The sequence below is a fragment of the Parambassis ranga genome, chromosome 3 (assembly GCF_900634625.1).
Source record: "Parambassis ranga chromosome 3, fParRan2.1, whole genome shotgun sequence".
Classification (NCBI taxonomy): domain Eukaryota; kingdom Metazoa; phylum Chordata; class Actinopteri; family Ambassidae; genus Parambassis; species Parambassis ranga.
The window spans coordinates 11,058,743-11,079,535 of NC_041024.1; the positions used below are offsets into that span (position 1 = coordinate 11,058,743).

Consider the following 20,793-nt stretch of genomic DNA (forward strand, 5'->3'; position numbering starts at 1 on the left):
GAGATTTTCATTTTCTTTTGTGAGGACGGTCCCGTTGGCCTTTTCCAGTCCAGTGATCAAGCCGTCTGATTCCACAATAAACTGCTTCACCGTCTGTCCTTTCTTCTCGCGCTTCTCTCGTTCTTTGCACTCTTTCTTCTCTTGCTTCTCTTGTTCTTGGCGCTCTTTCATCGCACGCTTCTCTTGTTTTTGGCGCTCGTTCTTCTCATGCTTCTCTTGTTTTTGGCGCTCTTTCTTCTCGCGCTTCTCTTGTTCTTGGCGCTCTTTCATCGCACGCTTCTCTTGTTCTTGGCGCTCTTTCATCGCACGCTTCTCTTGTTTTTGGCGCTCTTTCTTCTCGCGCTTCTCTCTTGATTGCAGAAGCTGAAGCATTGCTTTGAACTCTAAAAATATTAAAAAAACACATCAGAATGCATATGAATAGAAGCTGAATGGCAGAACAAGAGCTGAATTACTCTGAACACAAGCTGAATCAGTCATAAGAGCAGCTGAATTAATCTGAACAGCAGCTGGATAATTGCTTTGAATAGGAGGTGAATTGTCTGATCTTGGAATAATAGCTGAGGCTTAGGGAGACTAAATGATTTTTATGTGGACATGTTGTTTTGCGATTCTGGAATCAGATCTACTAATTCCAGCCTGTAACCCTTCTCCTTATGTCCATTGCAGATATGGCAAACAACAGATCATCAGCCAAATAATACCATCTACTGTAACTTTAAGTAGACAACAGCTTCCTCCCAGCTTTTTTTTTGAGTTGAGTCTAACATCAATGTAACTTCACAGAGAGCTCCACCGTCTCTACAGTCCCTGGGTTTACATTTCTCTGGTCTCTCTATCACACAGAATGGAGTTCGCCCCAATACGCACAGACACACACACACAGCATGTGCGTAAATGCACACGACTCTCTCTCCCTCTCTCTCTTTGAATGAACGCGATGAAGTTGCACTTATCACTCACTACTGTTAGTACTCACCACGAATCTGACTGTATGAAGAAACCTGTTGCTAAGATGTTAGCCTCCTCTGCAGATGTGTTTCTCCTTCTTCTCTGATCCTTCTGTTCTCCGCGTTTAGTCCAGTAATCACGCTTGAAATTATTCTCCTTTAGGACGCCTATTGCTTTGCACTTCAGGCAGGTTCGTCTCCACGGAACTCCCCAAAATATCCTGCTGTGTCTGTCTTTGGAACTGACCAACAATACCTTTATTGCAAAAAGGTGTACCTTTATATACCTTTGGGCTGTTACCGTGGTGACAGGCTAACACAGGATCAAAGGTATGCCTTTGAATCAAAGGCATGCCTGCCTGTATCCATGGCAACCTGAATGTTTATTGCTGCTCTTAATGCCCCTGACTGCAGCTCTCTCTGTCCCCCTCCTAATGTGTTTCCAATGTAAAAACACCCTCTAAACAACTTCTGTTTTTGTCCCAACTGAAGCCTTCAGACAAAAAATATGGACACCGCCAGAATCACAAGATGTTGCTCTACAACACAGTATATGCGATGTGGACATGTAGCAAACAGCTCCATAGCGATGAATATGGCAGATATCATAATGATTGACAAAGAAGTAATACCGAATACTATACAGCTGAAGGATGATCAATATGACAGATATAATGCCTAAAGTCTGATAAAGACTACAAATATGGCTGTTTTGTATGCTTCTTGTGTGACAGCCTGTCACCATGGTAACAGCTCTGCCTGCCTAATTAAGCTTAAGTAATGTTGGAGAGAGAGGTGTGTCAGCCTCCTGTTACTCCTCTCAGGGCAGATCCCATGTATTTTAATGGGGGGTTGCACCCTCTGAACAAGTGCTTGGTGTGTCCAAACCGAAACACTCAGACAAAAAATTAAAACCTAATGACAGTAAATAGAAAGACAAATAAATAAGTTTATGTTTGTGACAGGTTCTGATCAGCAGGAGTTTTCAAGTGTACATTTTTTAGTTAGGATGCTAGCAGATATGCAGTTTAGCTAAGTTACTTCTGGCTGGCTATGCTAGCTTAGATTGCTAGCCTTCTAATTTTACACACACACACACAACAGTAAAAAATGGACTGTACCCTGCACATACACACTGACTGTTTACATGCTGACATGTTTGCATGCAGTAACAGTAACTGCAATACTGTTTATCTATTTCTTTCTTTATGCACCTTAATATCCAATCCAACTGCACATGTACAGCTGTTTACCTCCTGACAGTTGCACTATGATTCATTCTCTGCTCAATTTGCACAACAGCTGATGTAGCACACATGCACATTTACATGTATATGTATGTAGCTTCATTTACTTCCATAGTTTATATTTTTGTGTACTTATTTGCATCTTTTTGCTCTTCAAATTGCTCTTTTGCAAATTATTCTATTTTGACTTCTTAAACCTTTATGGCATTCAGTGTGAGCAGCAAAGTAAGAATTTCATTGTACAGGGAAACCAGTTTCTATACTGTGCACATGACAATAAGCCCTTTGAATCTTGAATCTTGAAAACAGAGCACCACAAGCTAGGGGCTCGAGGCAGACCTGGATGCTAAATTTTAATTAATTTGAACAACCCTACCCAGCAGGCTTACATGATTAGCAGACCAATCATTAGCTTTAATTACACATTCAAGCAGCTTACAAACGGCCAGCTAGCATTCAGCAGCTAACTGTAACTTAGCATGATGCTATTGGGAAACATTAAGTAAACTGCATCCTGTTTGTGTTGAGCTCAATGCTGAAAACATTAGGAGAGTGATGTTCTCTCTGGCTCCAAGGTGGAGTTACCTTCAACGGGTGGAGGCGGAGCCACTTTGTCCATCTTTATTTACAGTTTATGGATGAGGTGGTTTAAGTCCGACGCAGTGCTCAGTAGGGGTGGGCGATATGGCAAAAAATTTATATCACGATTCTTTAATGATAAAATCACGATCTCGATTTTATCACGATTTGTTTTTACATTGACACTAATTTGCATGTTTCTGTGTAAATGACTTCAGGTAGCCTACTCAAAAAAAAAACTATCAGTAGATTTTAAAGGCAAACAACGTGCACTCAGTATTAGTTTACAATAAACATGAAAATTTAAATAACAATTACAGAACAAAATAAAGTTTTATTTCAAATAGGTTACACACACACACACACACACAGAGGTTTAGAACAGCTGCTGACGGCACAACAGCAGCGAACCTGAATATAACGAGCTGGTAATGTTCAGAGAGGTGGGCGCGTACGTGCTCGTAGCATACATTCGTACACACGCGGCCCTTCCACCGCGACACACGTCGCGCGCGACTTCTTCCTGTCTGTCTTTCGCCTGTCTCCTTTCCACAACTATCCCTATCCCCATCTTCGGGTTGCCCAGGCTGTATCGGTCCTGGTGGTCTACACTTTTGTTGTAGTCCCGGCTGTCCTGGTAGTCTGTGTATTCCTGGTCATGTAGGTTGTCCTGGTCTAGGTAGCCTTGATCGTGTATGTGGAACAGCCTGTCCCATTTGTGTTCTGGTGTCTCTGCGACACATTCTTTCTTTGGTGGGTTCTGTAATTTTTTCCATCTTGGAGCACGGAGGATTTCCTGCTCTCTGTCCTCCAACTGTGTGACCTTGGCCTTGATCTGTTCTGGTGTCTATGTGACACATTCTCTCTTTGGAGGTTACAGTGATTTTAATCGTGTTGGCAGTCTTTCTACCAGCTCTTTGGTCCCACGGTCTATACTTGGCCCTGCTCTTGGACAGTTGGTTGCAGGGATCCTTGCTCTCAGCAATCAGGTCACTGTCACGTTGCTTGAGCTCCTCTGGTTCGTTTGCTTCCTGCTCCTGTTTCAGCTGATCTTTGAAGGAGGACCTGTCCTCTGACAGTTGGTTTATCACACTGTCTTTTTCCTGGACGGTCTTGTTGGCCTTCTGTAGGTCACTCCTCAGGGTGCAGACCTCGTTGACCAGCTCCTCACACTTGGAAAAACACTGGGTATATTTTTCGGTAGCCTTTCTGTGGTTTTCACTGAGCTGTTCCCACTTTACCCTTGACTCTAGAGTCACCTTTAGCTGCAGAGTCAGAGACTGGTCTACACACTCCTTCAACTGTCTGAACCTGGCCTTGCTCTTGGCCAGTTCGTTGCAGACATGAGTGTTTTCAGCAGACAGGTCAGTAATGACATTAGCCTGATAAACCACCTCTGAATGAAGTTTGCTGTTATGTTTCTTGAGCTCATCAAGGTATATCTCAATGCTTTCTCTTGATTCCTGCTCACGTTTCAGCTGATCTTTGAAGGAGGACCTGTCCTCTGACAGTTGGTTTATCACACTGTCTTTTTCCTGGACGGTCTTGTTGGCCTTCTGTAGGTCACTCCTCAGGGTGCAGACCTCGTTGACCAGCTCCTCACACTTGGAAAAACACTGGGTATATTTTTCGGTAGCCTTTCTGAGGTTTTCACTGAGCTGTTCCAACTTTACCCGTGACTCTAGAGTCACCTGTTGCTGCAGAGTCAGAGACTGGTGTACACACTCCTTCAACTGATCTTCTGAGGAGGACCTGTCCTCTGACAGTTGGTTTATCACACTGTCTTTTTCCTGGACAGTCTTGTTGGCCTTCTGTAGGTCACTCCTCAGAGTGCAGGCTTCGTTGGCCAGCTCCTCATACTTGGAAGAACACTGGGTATGTTCTTCGGCAGCCTTTCTGAGATTTTCATTTTCTTTTGTGAGGACGGTCCCGTTGGCCTTTTCCAGTCCAGTGATCAAGCCGTCTGATTCCACAATAAACTGCTTCACCGTCTGTCCTTTCTTCTCGCGCTTCTCTCGTTCTTTGCACTCTTTCTTCTCTTGCTTCTCTTGTTCTTGGCGCTCTTTCATCGCACGCTTCTCTTGTTTTTGGCGCTCGTTCTTCTCATGCTTCTCTTGTTTTTGGCGCTCTTTCTTCTCGCGCTTCTCTTGTTCTTGGCGCTCTTTCATCGCACGCTTCTCTTGTTCTTGGCGCTCTTTCATCGCACGCTTCTCTTGTTTTTGGCGCTCTTTCTTCTCGCGCTTCTCTCTTGATTGCAGAAGCTGAAGCATTGCTTTGAACTCTAAAAATATTAAAAAAACACATCAGAATGCATATGAATAGAAGCTGAATGGCAGAACAAGAGCTGAATTACTCTGAACACAAGCTGAATCAGTCATAAGAGCAGCTGAATTAATCTGAACAGCAGCTGGATAATTGCTTTGAATAGGAGGTGAATTGTCTGATCTTGGAATAATAGCTGAGGCTTAGGGAGACTAAATGATTTTTATGTGGACATGTTGTTTTGCGATTCTGGAATCAGATCTACTAATTCCAGCCTGTAACCCTTCTCCTTATGTCCATTGCAGATATGGCAAACAACAGATCATCAGCCAAATAATACCATCTACTGTAACTTTAAGTAGACAACAGCTTCCTCCCAGCTTTTTTTTTTGAGTTGAGTCTAACATCAATGTAACTTCACAGAGAGCTCCACCGTCTCTACAGTCCCTGGGTTTACATTTCTCTGGTCTCTCTATCACACAGAATGGAGTTCGCCCCAATACGCACAGACACACACACACAGCATGTGCGTAAATGCACACGACTCTCTCTCCCTCTCTCTCTTTGAATGAACGCGATGAAGTTGCACTTATCACTCACTACTGTTAGTACTCACCACGAATCTGACTGTATGAAGAAACCTGTTGCTAAGATGTTAGCCTCCTCTGCAGATGTGTTTCTCCTTCTTCTCTGATCCTTCTGTTCTCCGCGTTTAGTCCAGTAATCACGCTTGAAATTATTCTCCTTTAGGACGCCTATTGCTTTGCACTTCAGGCAGGTTCGTCTCCACGGAACTCCCCAAAATATCCTGCTGTGTCTGTCTTTGGAACTGACCAACAATACCTTTATTGCAAAAAGGTGTACCTTTATATACCTTTGGGCTGTTACCGTGGTGACAGGCTAACACAGGATCAAAGGTATGCCTTTGAATCAAAGGCATGCCTGCCTGTATCCATGGCAACCTGAATGTTTATTGCTGCTCTTAATGCCCCTGACTGCAGCTCTCTCTGTCCCCCTCCTAATGTGTTTCCAATGTAAAAACACCCTCTAAACAACTTCTGTTTTTGTCCCAACTGAAGCCTTCAGACAAAAAATATGGACACCGCCAGAATCACAAGATGTTGCTCTACAACACAGTATATGCGATGTGGACATGTAGCAAACAGCTCCATAGCGATGAATATGGCAGATATCATAATGATTGACAAAGAAGTAATACCGAATACTATACAGCTGAAGGATGATCAATATGACAGATATAATGCCTAAAGTCTGATAAAGACTACAAATATGGCTGTTTTGTATGCTTCTTGTGTGACAGCCTGTCACCATGGTAACAGCTCTGCCTGCCTAATTAAGCTTAAGTAATGTTGGAGAGAGAGGTGTGTCAGCCTCCTGTTACTCCTCTCAGGGCAGATCCCATGTATTTTAATGGGGGGTTGCACCCTCTGAACAAGTGCTTGGTGTGTCCAAACCGAAACACTCAGACAAAAAAATTAAAACCTAATGACAGTAAATAGAAAGACAAATAAATAAGTTTATGTTTGTGACAGGTTCTGATCAGCAGGAGTTTTCAAGTGTACATTTTTTAGTTAGGATGCTAGCAGATATGCAGTTTAGCTAAGTTACTTCTGGCTGGCTATGCTAGCTTAGATTGCTAGCCTTCTAATTTTACACACACACACACAACAGTAAAAAATGGACTGTACCCTGCACATACACACTGACTGTTTACATGCTGACATGTTTGCATGCAGTAACAGTAACTGCAATACTGTTTATCTATTTCTTTCTTTATGCACCTTAATATCCAATCCAACTGCACATGTACAGCTGTTTACCTCCTGACAGTTGCACTATGATTCATTCTCTGCTCAATTTGCACAACAGCTGATGTAGCACACATGCACATTTACATGTATATGTATGTAGCTTCATTTACTTCCATAGTTTATATTTTTGTGTACTTATTTGCATCTTTTTGCTCTTCAAATTGCTCTTTTGCAAATTATTCTATTTTGACTTCTTAAATCTTTATGGCATTCAGTGTGAGCAGCAAAGTAAGAATTTCATTGTACAGGGAAACCAGTTTCTATACTGTGCACATGACAATAAGCCCTTTGAATCTTGAATCTTGAAAACAGAGCACCACAAGCTAGGGGCTCGAGGCAGACCTGGATGCTAAATTTTAATTAATTTGAACAACCCTACCCAGCAGGCTTACATGATTAGCAGACCAATCATTAGCTTTAATTACACATTCAAGCAGCTTACAAACGGCCAGCTAGCATTCAGCAGCTAACTGTAACTTAGCATGATGCTATTGGGAAACATTAAGTAAACTGCATCCTGTTTGTGTTGAGCTCAATGCTGAAAACATTAGGAGAGTGATGTTCTCTCTGGCTCCAAGGTGGAGTTACCTTCAACGGGTGGAGGCGGAGCCACTTTGTCCATCTTTATTTACAGTTTATGGATGAGGTGGTTTAAGTCCGACGCAGTGCTCAGTAGGGGTGGGCGATATGGCAAAAAATTTATATCACGATTCTTTAATGATAAAATCACGATCTCGATTTTATCACGATTTGTTTTTACATTGACACTAATTTGCATGTTTCTGTGTAAATGACTTCAGGTAGCCTACTCAAAAAAAAAACTATCAGTAGATTTTAAAGGCAAACAACGTGCACTCAGTATTAGTTTACAATAAACATGAAAATTTAAATAACAATTACAGAACAAAATAAAGTTTTATTTCAAATAGGTTACACACACACACACACACACAGAGGTTTAGAACAGCTGCTGACGGCACAACAGCAGCGAACCTGAATATAACGAGCTGGTAATGTTCAGAGAGGTGGGCGCGTACGTGCTCGTAGCATACATTCGTACACACGCGGCCCTTCCACCGCGACACACGTCGCGCGCGACTTCTTCCTGTCTGTCTTTCGCCTGTCTCCTTTCCACAACTATCCCTATCCCCATCTTCGGGTTGCCCAGGCTGTATCGGTCCTGGTGGTCTACACTTTTGTTGTAGTCCCGGCTGTCCTGGTAGTCTGTGTATTCCTGGTCATGTAGGTTGTCCTGGTCTAGGTAGCCTTGATCGTGTATGTGGAACAGCCTGTCCCATTTGTGTTCTGGTGTCTCTGCGACACATTCTTTCTTTGGTGGGTTCTGTAATTTTTTCCATCTTGGAGCACGGAGGATTTCCTGCTCTCTGTCCTCCAACTGTGTGACCTTGGCCTTGATCTGTTCTGGTGTCTATGTGACACATTCTCTCTTTGGAGGTTACAGTGATTTTAATCGTGTTGGCAGTCTTTCTACCAGCTCTTTGGTCCCACGGTCTATACTTGGCCCTGCTCTTGGACAGTTGGTTGCAGGGATCCTTGCTCTCAGCAATCAGGTCACTGTCACGTTGCTTGAGCTCCTCTGGTTCGTTTGCTTCCTGCTCCTGTTTCAGCTGATCTTTGAAGGAGGACCTGTCCTCTGACAGTTGGTTTATCACACTGTCTTTTTCCTGGACGGTCTTGTTGGCCTTCTGTAGGTCACTCCTCAGGGTGCAGACCTCGTTGACCAGCTCCTCACACTTGGAAAAACACTGGGTATATTTTTCGGTAGCCTTTCTGTGGTTTTCACTGAGCTGTTCCCACTTTACCCTTGACTCTAGAGTCACCTTTAGCTGCAGAGTCAGAGACTGGTCTACACACTCCTTCAACTGTCTGAACCTGGCCTTGCTCTTGGCCAGTTCGTTGCAGACATGAGTGTTTTCAGCAGACAGGTCAGTAATGACATTAGCCTGATAAACCACCTCTGAATGAAGTTTGCTGTTATGTTTCTTGAGCTCATCAAGGTATATCTCAATGCTTTCTCTTGATTCCTGCTCACGTTTCAGCTGATCTTTGAAGGAGGACCTGTCCTCTGACAGTTGGTTTATCACACTGTCTTTTTCCTGGACGGTCTTGTTGGCCTTCTGTAGGTCACTCCTCAGGGTGCAGACCTCGTTGACCAGCTCCTCACACTTGGAAAAACACTGGGTATATTTTTCGGTAGCCTTTCTGAGGTTTTCACTGAGCTGTTCCAACTTTACCCGTGACTCTAGAGTCACCTGTTGCTGCAGAGTCAGAGACTGGTGTACACACTCCTTCAACTGATCTTCTGAGGAGGACCTGTCCTCTGACAGTTGGTTTATCACACTGTCTTTTTCCTGGACAGTCTTGTTGGCCTTCTGTAGGTCACTCCTCAGAGTGCAGGCTTCGTTGGCCAGCTCCTCATACTTGGAAGAACACTGGGTATGTTCTTCGGCAGCCTTTCTGAGATTTTCATTTTCTTTTGTGAGGACGGTCCCGTTGGCCTTTTCCAGTCCAGTGATCAAGCCGTCTGATTCCACAATAAACTGCTTCACCGTCTGTCCTTTCTTCTCGCGCTTCTCTCGTTCTTTGCACTCTTTCTTCTCTTGCTTCTCTTGTTCTTGGCGCTCTTTCATCGCACGCTTCTCTTGTTTTTGGCGCTCGTTCTTCTCATGCTTCTCTTGTTTTTGGCGCTCTTTCTTCTCGCGCTTCTCTTGTTCTTGGCGCTCTTTCATCGCACGCTTCTCTTGTTCTTGGCGCTCTTTCATCGCACGCTTCTCTTGTTTTTGGCGCTCTTTCTTCTCGCGCTTCTCTCTTGATTGCAGAAGCTGAAGCATTGCTTTGAACTCTAAAAATATTAAAAAAACACATCAGAATGCATATGAATAGAAGCTGAATGGCAGAACAAGAGCTGAATTACTCTGAACACAAGCTGAATCAGTCATAAGAGCAGCTGAATTAATCTGAACAGCAGCTGGATAATTGCTTTGAATAGGAGGTGAATTGTCTGATCTTGGAATAATAGCTGAGGCTTAGGGAGACTAAATGATTTTTATGTGGACATGTTGTTTTGCGATTCTGGAATCAGATCTACTAATTCCAGCCTGTAACCCTTCTCCTTATGTCCATTGCAGATATGGCAAACAACAGATCATCAGCCAAATAATACCATCTACTGTAACTTTAAGTAGACAACAGCTTCCTCCCAGCTTTTTTTTTGAGTTGAGTCTAACATCAATGTAACTTCACAGAGAGCTCCACCGTCTCTACAGTCCCTGGGTTTACATTTCTCTGGTCTCTCTATCACACAGAATGGAGTTCGCCCCAATACGCACAGACACACACACACAGCATGTGCGTAAATGCACACGACTCTCTCTCCCTCTCTCTCTTTGAATGAACGCGATGAAGTTGCACTTATCACTCACTACTGTTAGTACTCACCACGAATCTGACTGTATGAAGAAACCTGTTGCTAAGATGTTAGCCTCCTCTGCAGATGTGTTTCTCCTTCTTCTCTGATCCTTCTGTTCTCCGCGTTTAGTCCAGTAATCACGCTTGAAATTATTCTCCTTTAGGACGCCTATTGCTTTGCACTTCAGGCAGGTTCGTCTCCACGGAACTCCCCAAAATATCCTGCTGTGTCTGTCTTTGGAACTGACCAACAATACCTTTATTGCAAAAAGGTGTACCTTTATATACCTTTGGGCTGTTACCGTGGTGACAGGCTAACACAGGATCAAAGGTATGCCTTTGAATCAAAGGCATGCCTGCCTGTATCCATGGCAACCTGAATGTTTATTGCTGCTCTTAATGCCCCTGACTGCAGCTCTCTCTGTCCCCCTCCTAATGTGTTTCCAATGTAAAAACACCCTCTAAACAACTTCTGTTTTTGTCCCAACTGAAGCCTTCAGACAAAAAATATGGACACCGCCAGAATCACAAGATGTTGCTCTACAACACAGTATATGCGATGTGGACATGTAGCAAACAGCTCCATAGCGATGAATATGGCAGATATCATAATGATTGACAAAGAAGTAATACCGAATACTATACAGCTGAAGGATGATCAATATGACAGATATAATGCCTAAAGTCTGATAAAGACTACAAATATGGCTGTTTTGTATGCTTCTTGTGTGACAGCCTGTCACCATGGTAACAGCTCTGCCTGCCTAATTAAGCTTAAGTAATGTTGGAGAGAGAGGTGTGTCAGCCTCCTGTTACTCCTCTCAGGGCAGATCCCATGTATTTTAATGGGGGGTTGCACCCTCTGAACAAGTGCTTGGTGTGTCCAAACCGAAACACTCAGACAAAAAAATTAAAACCTAATGACAGTAAATAGAAAGACAAATAAATAAGTTTATGTTTGTGACAGGTTCTGATCAGCAGGAGTTTTCAAGTGTACATTTTTTAGTTAGGATGCTAGCAGATATGCAGTTTAGCTAAGTTACTTCTGGCTGGCTATGCTAGCTTAGATTGCTAGCCTTCTAATTTTACACACACACACACAACAGTAAAAAATGGACTGTACCCTGCACATACACACTGACTGTTTACATGCTGACATGTTTGCATGCAGTAACAGTAACTGCAATACTGTTTATCTATTTCTTTCTTTATGCACCTTAATATCCAATCCAACTGCACATGTACAGCTGTTTACCTCCTGACAGTTGCACTATGATTCATTCTCTGCTCAATTTGCACAACAGCTGATGTAGCACACATGCACATTTACATGTATATGTATGTAGCTTCATTTACTTCCATAGTTTATATTTTTGTGTACTTATTTGCATCTTTTTGCTCTTCAAATTGCTCTTTTGCAAATTATTCTATTTTGACTTCTTAAACCTTTATGGCATTCAGTGTGAGCAGCAAAGTAAGAATTTCATTGTACAGGGAAACCAGTTTCTATACTGTGCACATGACAATAAGCCCTTTGAATCTTGAATCTTGAAAACAGAGCACCACAAGCTAGGGGCTCGAGGCAGACCTGGATGCTAAATTTTAATTAATTTGAACAACCCTACCCAGCAGGCTTACATGATTAGCAGACCAATCATTAGCTTTAATTACACATTCAAGCAGCTTACAAACGGCCAGCTAGCATTCAGCAGCTAACTGTAACTTAGCATGATGCTATTGGGAAACATTAAGTAAACTGCATCCTGTTTGTGTTGAGCTCAATGCTGAAAACATTAGGAGAGTGATGTTCTCTCTGGCTCCAAGGTGGAGTTACCTTCAACGGGTGGAGGCGGAGCCACTTTGTCCATCTTTATTTACAGTTTATGGATGAGGTGGTTTAAGTCCGACGCAGTGCTCAGTAGGGGTGGGCGATATGGCAAAAAATTTATATCACGATTCTTTAATGATAAAATCATGATCTCGATTTTATCACGATTTGTTTTTACATTGACACTAATTTGCATGTTTCTGTGTAAATGACTTCAGGTAGCCTACTCAAAAAAAAAACTATCAGTAGATTTTAAAGGCAAACAACGTGCATTCAGTATTAGTTTACAATAAACATGAAAATTTAAATAACAATTACAGAACAAAATAAAGTTTTATTTCAAATAGGTTAAAAGGAAGACTAATGTAGTTCTGTAAAGTATTATTCAACAGTCATTTAAACAGACTGAAGTGTGCCTCCTAAGGTTAAACAATAAATACAGTATTGAGACTTAAGTAACTCTTAAAGTTCAATGTGATTTAGAACAAATGATCAAACTTTCATGGGAATCATATCTAAGGACAAACGGAGCTGCTGCTGTCAGCTCTGTCCACCGTTTAGTCCTCATATGGAGCCTCTTCATCAAATGCCTGCGTTATTATTTTGGTGACGTCATCAGCTGTTGCCTCTGTCTGCATCTGATGTACACATGGGGCCCTCCCACTGCGCGCACACACACACACACACACACACACAGAGGTTTAGAAGAGCTGCTGACGGCACAACAGCAGCGAACCTGAATATAACGAGCTGGTAATGTTCAGAGAGGTGGGCGCGTACGTGCTCGTAGTAATAATAATAATGCATTGGTCTTATATTGCGCTTTTCTGCTCTGTTGGGCAGGCACTCAAAGCGCTTACATTGAGATGCATTATTCTTTCACACCACATTCACACAGTGGCAGTGGTAAGCTACCAGTGGTAGCCACAGGAGACTGACGGAGACGTGGCTGCCAAGGTGCGCCTACGGCCTCTCCGACCACCGCCGATTCATTCATACGCATTCATACACCAGTGAGTGCACTGGAGGCAATGCGGGTAAAGTGCCTTGCCCAAGGACACACAACAATGACTAGGGAGGAGCTGGGGTCGAACCGCCGACCTTCCGGTTATTGGACAACCCTGCTCACCACTGACCCACTGCTGCCCCCACTGAGCCACTGCTGCCCATAGCCCGTAGCATACATTCGTACACACGCGGCCCTTCCACCGCGACACACGTCGCGCGCGCACACACACAGGCTTAGAACACGCGCCGCCGCTGTCGGCAGCACCGAACATAACGGTGGAGTTTGTTTTTAGGGACCAGTTGCTCCGTTCTCTTTTCGTTTTCAGCCGTAGCTTCCTAACAGGGAGGCTGTCATTGGTTGGTCAGGTTCACATTAAGCGCACTGAGAGTTGGCCGAGGAAAAAAAACTCATGCGTCTGCGCGAACATAGAATTGCAATTAATAGAACATGCTCTATGGACGATAAAACGATCTCTCCGTTCTGGTAGATCGCCGGTACGTTCAAATCCTTCACGATCATTTATCGTCAAATCGCACACCCCTACTTCACTCAGACTTAAAATGCAAGATCAAATGCAGGCTATTGTTTCTGACATTTGTTGTACCACTGTACTTTGAGCCCACAAGCTATTGGTTGTCTGTCAGATTCACTATCTTCTTATAAGCCTACAGTGTGTTGGTACCACCTGATCCCTCTGCATTCCCCAGGATTACTTTCAATCTTAGGTCACAGGTCAGTGTTACTGTTAAGCCTCAAAAATCAGATACTCTGAGGTGCCCTTGAAAATGCCTGAAAAGTTCAAAGGGTTATGTACTCTTCAGGTTTCATTATATTTCTAGACCTTGATTTAAATAGTGTGTTTCATATAAGTGTTGAATGGTTTTCTAAAATAGTCCACGGTGGGTATACTGTGCATGTGTGAAGGTATATTTCAGAAACTTCACTCTTTGTTGATGTGAGCTTTAAAAGCATACAAAGAGCAATAAATTAGCAACTGCTAACTGTGGACAGCAAAATTATTAGCATTTCCTCTTGTGTTCTTTATTTTAGCTGCAATGCTGCCACTCAGAGGTTTGCAGTGGTACACATGTGTGACAAACAATCACATTGAGATTGTTTGTCAATCTTTTTTACATTGTAGTAGCAACCTGACACTGGTTAATAAGCATGGCTGCATTGAGAAAATTAGGAAATAAACAACATGAACATATGTCTGCTTTACCTGCATAGCTCACACTTTCATTAATTAATAAATAACATCTAGTAAATTCTGAGAAAGAGGTAGAGAGAACTGGAAAGAGGAGAAAAGAAAGTGGGAAGGGAGGAGGATCTGATAATCAAGTGAGGCATTCCCCTGATGGGAGGGAGATAGTTCTTTGCAGCCACACAGCAAGTGTGGGATGAAACTCAGACGGCAAGCTCAAACAGGAGAATATGGAGATAAAGAGCGTTCCCTTCAGCCCACATCCTGCTGGCTCCACTTTACTCTGCTCTTTGTGGATGCCAGCTGCCACTGACTGACTCCCTCTGCATCTTCCACCTGCCACAGTAATGCTGAGAGGATTTCCGTGACCTGCAGCACCGCAGCAGCTGATTCATAATGATTCATAATCTCACAACAGGTGAGAGTGTTTCCTCTATTTGTATTGTAGACCGGGACATGTGAGGAGTTAATAGTAGCAGAGAGTTGTGCTTGTAGTGGGTACAGTTTTTGTTGGTGTGAGAAAGAGAGAGGTATTCAGTGCACAGAGCGGTGCCCTTGCTGCCCTTGCTGCCAAGACTTAGCCCTTGTGTTGGACAGGGATTACTCTGAGCCTATTGTTTTGCTGCAAAAAAAAGGAAAGGCATGCCAGGGTTGAAGTATGGATCCAGATCCCAGTTGTTGCAGCAAGGAGAGAGAGTAGCAGTGCTGCTGTTTATACATATTTATTTAAGCCGTGGCTGGAATCTAAACCAGACTGACACTAGTCTCAGATTTCATGCTATTCGCAGTTAAAGTCGTCTAAACGCCAAGATTAGTTTAGTGCATATACAGTTGTTAATTAGCTGCTCTAAGGATCTAAGGAGGAAAAAAGCTATTTCTTTTGGCACTGAGAGATGCCTTCTTAAAGCTGTTTTCATGGAGAAATGCCTGTTATTGTTTGTTTTCTTTTTCTGGCCTGACGGAAACAGAAACTGTACTTGACCTGATGATTGTTGCTCTTGCGCAGTAGAACATGTTAGTGGCTGTTTTTGGAATGAAAACTTCCCTCTGCACAATGACTAACTTAATAAGATATTTTTTGTATTGTATGTATAAAATAATCTGTGTGGTGTCACTTTTTCATTGGATAATGTTTTATATGAAGGCAGTCCATTATTTCCAGACATACATGGCATCCAACTAGCTCTGACAGCTAATGCAGACACTAGTGCAGATTGGTAGTTTATGTACAGCAGAAGTAAAATCTCCCCTTTAGCTCAGTGCTGTCAGGCCTCAATAGAAGCCATTTTTCTGCAAACAAATAGACCTACTGTGCTGCACTGTTTGTACACTTACTGGGGATGCTGCAAATTCCGTGACAAATAGTTCAGAAGTAATGCGGCTAAAACAAAAGCCTCAAAGAATGCAGATTCCTAATTAACAGGGGAGGCTGGTGCAGTGCTGTATGAGCCCCATGTAGCTCAGAAAATTATGAGCTGTTACCAGTAACTGGTATTGTTAGTAGCCTGTGTGTGTGTTTCTCTGTGTTTTTGTGAATATATGACACAGTGTATACTGTACCTAAATGTAAAGTGCTGTTTGTGTTTGATGTCATGCTTTTTGTGCAGGCAGGACTGCATCATTCCCTGTGAACTTTGCTGAAATGTCAACTCATAAATCTTTCCACTCTGCTCAGTTTGTTTCTCCTCCCTTTGCTGCATGATGATGCAGTGAAGAACTGCTTTCTGCTTTCTATCACTCTGTCCTTTAGAGAATTGCCTGCTTACTGCTGAATACAGTCACTCCTTTGCTCTTGGTACACTTTAAGGGGGAGATAGTGTAAACATGTTTATCTCAGTCATTTGTTTATCTTTGCATACAGAGCTGTGTTTGTGATGTTATGCCTCTGCATAGCAGTATTTAATGTGTTTTTGTTGCAGGCTTGTGCACAGCATTACCCAGCCTCGATGAATCAATAAACTGTGCATGATGATAATAGGAGAGAATCAAAGAGGGTCAGGGGAAATTAAATGCACCACACACAAAAACCTGAAAGCATAATTTTTTGGTTAATACTGCAAATACAGCTCTCAGTCTTTAACCTAACTAGAACACTGACTTATGTTGTCCTTGTTGTATGATGGACATTTGTCTCATTATTTTACCAGATAAGATGCACTTTTTATCCTATGACATGTTGTGTAACACTTATACTTAATTACACGTCTAAAAAAGAGTTAGAGAGCCAGCAGCATCTGAAAGCTAGAATGTAGTACATTTGCATATAAATGAACACCTGTTACAATCAATTCATGGCCAAACAAGTTATACAATGCCAGGTGAAGTCTCTGTATTAGTAGTATGGTGATATGCCACAATGATATGTCACAGATACGACGTGTTTTACAGATGACAAAGTAGACAAATGCTCAATAACACTATTAGCAGAGAGTAAGTTTGATAGGTAGAGAGCCTTCATGAAATATTCTACAAAACCAACCATTCCAAGGGCAGCGAGAGGACATCCGTGTCTGCACTCCATCACTTTGCAATGGCAAGAGACACAGTAATCTGAGTTAATCTGTGTGTCTTTTTGCCAGATAAAAAATAGTAACTGTCTTTCAGATTACTCAAAAAACCCAAAATGACCCCTGAGATATGAGCTTGTGCATAATTAAATAGAACAATGGCACATTTCTCTTTTTAATGCTTGTATATCCAAGCAGTGTTAGCCTAGCTAATCTAGAGGGATGAGATAATAGATAGCAATACAGTATCTCAACATATGTGAAGTTTAACTATAGATAAATACTGTATATCATAGATTAATGCATATGAACAAAAACTGTGTCAAAGCCCAAACCTTCTGGTTCAACCACTACTGTCTACTGTCGCTTTTTCATGTGACAGTAACATACGTTTATGCTCTATTTAAAGCAATGAATGGTCCCATCTAATTAAAATCAATAGGCTTGGGGAGCTGGCTTAGCAAGAGTGCCGAGTTCCACACATGTGGTGGAAAAGAATATGAGCCATGGCTGGCTGTAATGCTGCTATTTTTATTTATATTTTTTTACAGAGGTGTCATTGTAAGCTTAGAAACTTCTGGTTTTCTAGTGTCCTTCAAATTGATGTAGCGAAACAGATGTGCAGAGCGTTGATCAGTCAGGAATATGATTAATGACTTTATAGCTGTTTCATTTTCTTCTTTTTTCACTTTTTGCAGCCACAACCTGAGGACTACATCATTTCGACATCCTGTAACAGGACAGATTTCCCCTGAAAACACAGAATACACACTACAAGATAGGTGAGTTGGCTTTTTAAATGAAGGATGCAGAATGCTGCATGCTTTAGTTTGCAATGTGTACTGATATAAATTAACCGGGAAACAAAATTTCCCTTTATTTTCAGTCCTCATGCATCTCGCTGACTGTACTGACAAACAGTGAAAGCGGCCCACTTCCATTTAAGTGTTCATCAGAATTGAGCAGCAGTCATAGAACAATAAATGAAGGGCACTGCAATACTTTAAGTAAAACTGACTGCACTCCAATGGCACTGGATATGAATTCTGCCAGCTCTTCTGCTTTTTTGACCATGATGTGTTCATAAATTTGTCACATCCATCAGCAAAGTTCTGCTTAAATGTCTGCTTTTATTATATTTTGGTTCACCTGAGCAGTTCTTCTCAACGAGTCATAAAAACAGACCGTGTGCTCGATGATGTTTTGAGAATTGGAATTGTGTGAGGATGGCAGGATTGCATTGTTTACTGCCATATATATTGTCATGGCATGGCGGTTGGATTTATTGAATCTCATCGTGTAAAGCCGTTAAAGCTGCACGACAGGTTTAGAACACAGTACAAGGCAGCAGGTGTGTGATCGTATTTAAGCTGGTTGGTGTAAGATGATCGTGCATAGCAAAGATTCCACTATAAGCAGAAGCACATTGAGAGACAAGCATGTGGCCTCCACATTCTGGCCATTTAAAGCAGCAGGAAACTGATTGAAGTGATTCATCGGAATCTTCCACACTGTCATTCATTTGTCTCTAGTCCTGATCTGGTGAGCCATGGATTTGTGTACTATTAAGTTATGGGTGCTTCACTTGCATACTTATTTCAACATGACACTTCTACTCTTGTAAAACTTGTTATAGTAAGAATGGCATCAGGTTTGTGCTCCGCCCACAAACACCTGACAAGTCATGGGAAGTGAAAGACAGATATGTCTGGGTTTTAAGGGCTAGACTGCAGAGAGGCATTTAACTTGGATAAAATCAATCAACAATTAAATGTCTTAACAATGAATGATAATAACTCATTCCCTGTGTGTTCATAGCTGGGTATACTAGTAGAGTAGTTAATAGAGACTATATACTTGTTATGATGGACAGTGGTGGAATGTAACTAAGTATTTGTACTTCGTAACTTTACTTAAGTAAAAATAGTGCATACTTTATACTTTTAGTCCATTGCATTTTGCAGCTATTATCACCGCTGCTAGCTGTGTTTCTGTGCCTCAATCATGATGCCGGTGCACTGGCTCATTTAGCTAACTAGTTAGCTACTGTTCTGCTAACACAAATCCATCCATTAATGTCTGGTTAACAATAATCATAACATTAATCTACAGCAGGAATACTTACACAGTAAAAATGGTGAATGCCTGTTTTTTTATCACCAGCCACTCTGTTCACTTGATGCCCACAGCCTGCCTCATGACACACGGACCTGTCCATAGCTGGTTCTGTACTGGAAATGTAAATTAACTACACATTGTCAATTTTAATTTTAAGATAATTTCTTTGATTATTTTAACCTGTTCATGTATCCTTTGCAATGGAAATCAATAATATATATTTGGTGCATGAGTACTTTTACTTTTAATACTTTAAGTACATTTAAAAGTAAGTACTTAAGACCTTTACTTAAGTAGGATTGTTGATGTAGCACTTCTACTTTTATGTATTAAGTATATATTTTGCTGGTTATTTGTACTTTTACTTAAGTACCAAGCTTCAGTACTTCCTCCACCACACAAGGGGAAAATTTACACTGATGTTTTTACATCACACCAACACTATTGAAACACCTCTCAGTAGACACTCCATGGGAAATGCTGCATCATTATTTTGTAACACAGACTTTCTCTTTCATTCCAAAGCCAGAGGAAACACAATATTGTGCTATTTGTGACGAACAAACTCACTTCAAAAAGAAAGAATTTGTGAAAGAATGTCAGTTTTTTCATTTACTTGTTTTTGCACCATTCTTTTCTATCCTCCTCGGAAAAGAATAGATTTTATGTGTAAGTGTGTGACAGCTGGGTTGCAGTTTTATGGTTGCAATGCAGGCTTAACCTCACAATAACCTCGACAATTTAATGGCACAATGATAGTATGAGGTTTAGTCAGTGTATAATGATATCTAGATAGGAAGTGGGGTTCTTCCATGAATCACCAATTCACTTCCAAGTAAGGAGAAACACAATGTTCTCCCTGGAGACAAAGACAGAGCAGGAAGGAGGAAGGAGCTGCAGGAGGCAACTCCCCACAGAGAGGTCGATCAGCCTGAAGCCTCTGAGTTGTGTGCCATGGATTATTACACTATAACGCCCCTCATGCATGCCCACCACCTGAATGTCAAATATGCCTTCATTTCAATCATAGCAAGCGAACCAGGGACAGATGGAGCTTAGTGACTTTCCACTCCTGACACTACACAATGTAAAATATTGCTCCTCTCCTCCACATGCCACAACAAATCTCCTAGGGAACTGTTCCAATGACAGTGGTGGTAAACAGTATGAAAGCTTCACATAAAACAGCAGCATCCCCTTGATACGACAGAAACATCCTGTAAAAATTCTGGCTGCACTCCAAGCTTTGAGTGCAGATACTGCAAGTTTTGTTCCAGTGTGGTCTCTCTCTTTCTCTCTTTTTCCTTTACTGCTATTATTTTGCCATAGTCTCTGACATACATCTCTACCTTATCTCATTTTCCTTACATAAAGCAGTGCAGCACATAAAACAGGAAAAAAAACAACAGCTTCAGTACTGCTTTTAACCCCTTCCTGGAATGATTCAGCCAGTTTCTGGCTGCATTGTTATGTCACACATTGTTTTCTGTTGTAAGATCAGGTTTTGATGTTGCCTAGAAGTGTTATACCTTCTTAGAAAGAGATTAAGTGTGAGTTATTTTGTAGGCCAGTGAGAGAGAAAATAAATGAATGGATAGTGGAAACCAAGGTTAGATCATTAATGCAAGTCATGTTGCTACAACTCAGTGTATAAAGTAGACAATACAAGATGCTGAACTATTTACATTAATAGTGGCAGTAAATGGGAACATTAATGGACTACTTTTGCTGGCACACCATACAAAGGTTGTCAATGACTTACTGCACCACTTCTTGGTTTTCTTAGTGTTTTCTTAAAGCAAAAAGATGGCCAGTAAAACTGTGTCAA

At 41.8% G+C, this 20,793-nt stretch overlaps 1 protein-coding gene across 9 annotated transcripts in view; it reads left to right on the forward strand.

The window, feature by feature from the left end:
* Nucleotides 1-20,793, forward strand: part of plekha7b (pleckstrin homology domain containing, family A member 7b) — an 80,671-nt gene that overhangs the window by 34,810 nt on the left and 25,068 nt on the right. For 8 of the 9 annotated variants that reach the window (XM_028402509.1, XM_028402504.1, XM_028402506.1 and 5 more), the window contains one exon: nucleotides 17,546-17,629. In XM_028402509.1, the coding sequence (XP_028258310.1) occupies nucleotides 17,546-17,629 (84 nt within the window). Of the gene's footprint in view, nucleotides 1-14,647; nucleotides 14,759-17,545; nucleotides 17,630-20,793 lie in introns of those variants that run through there. The other variant, XM_028402511.1, reaches the window with a different exon arrangement.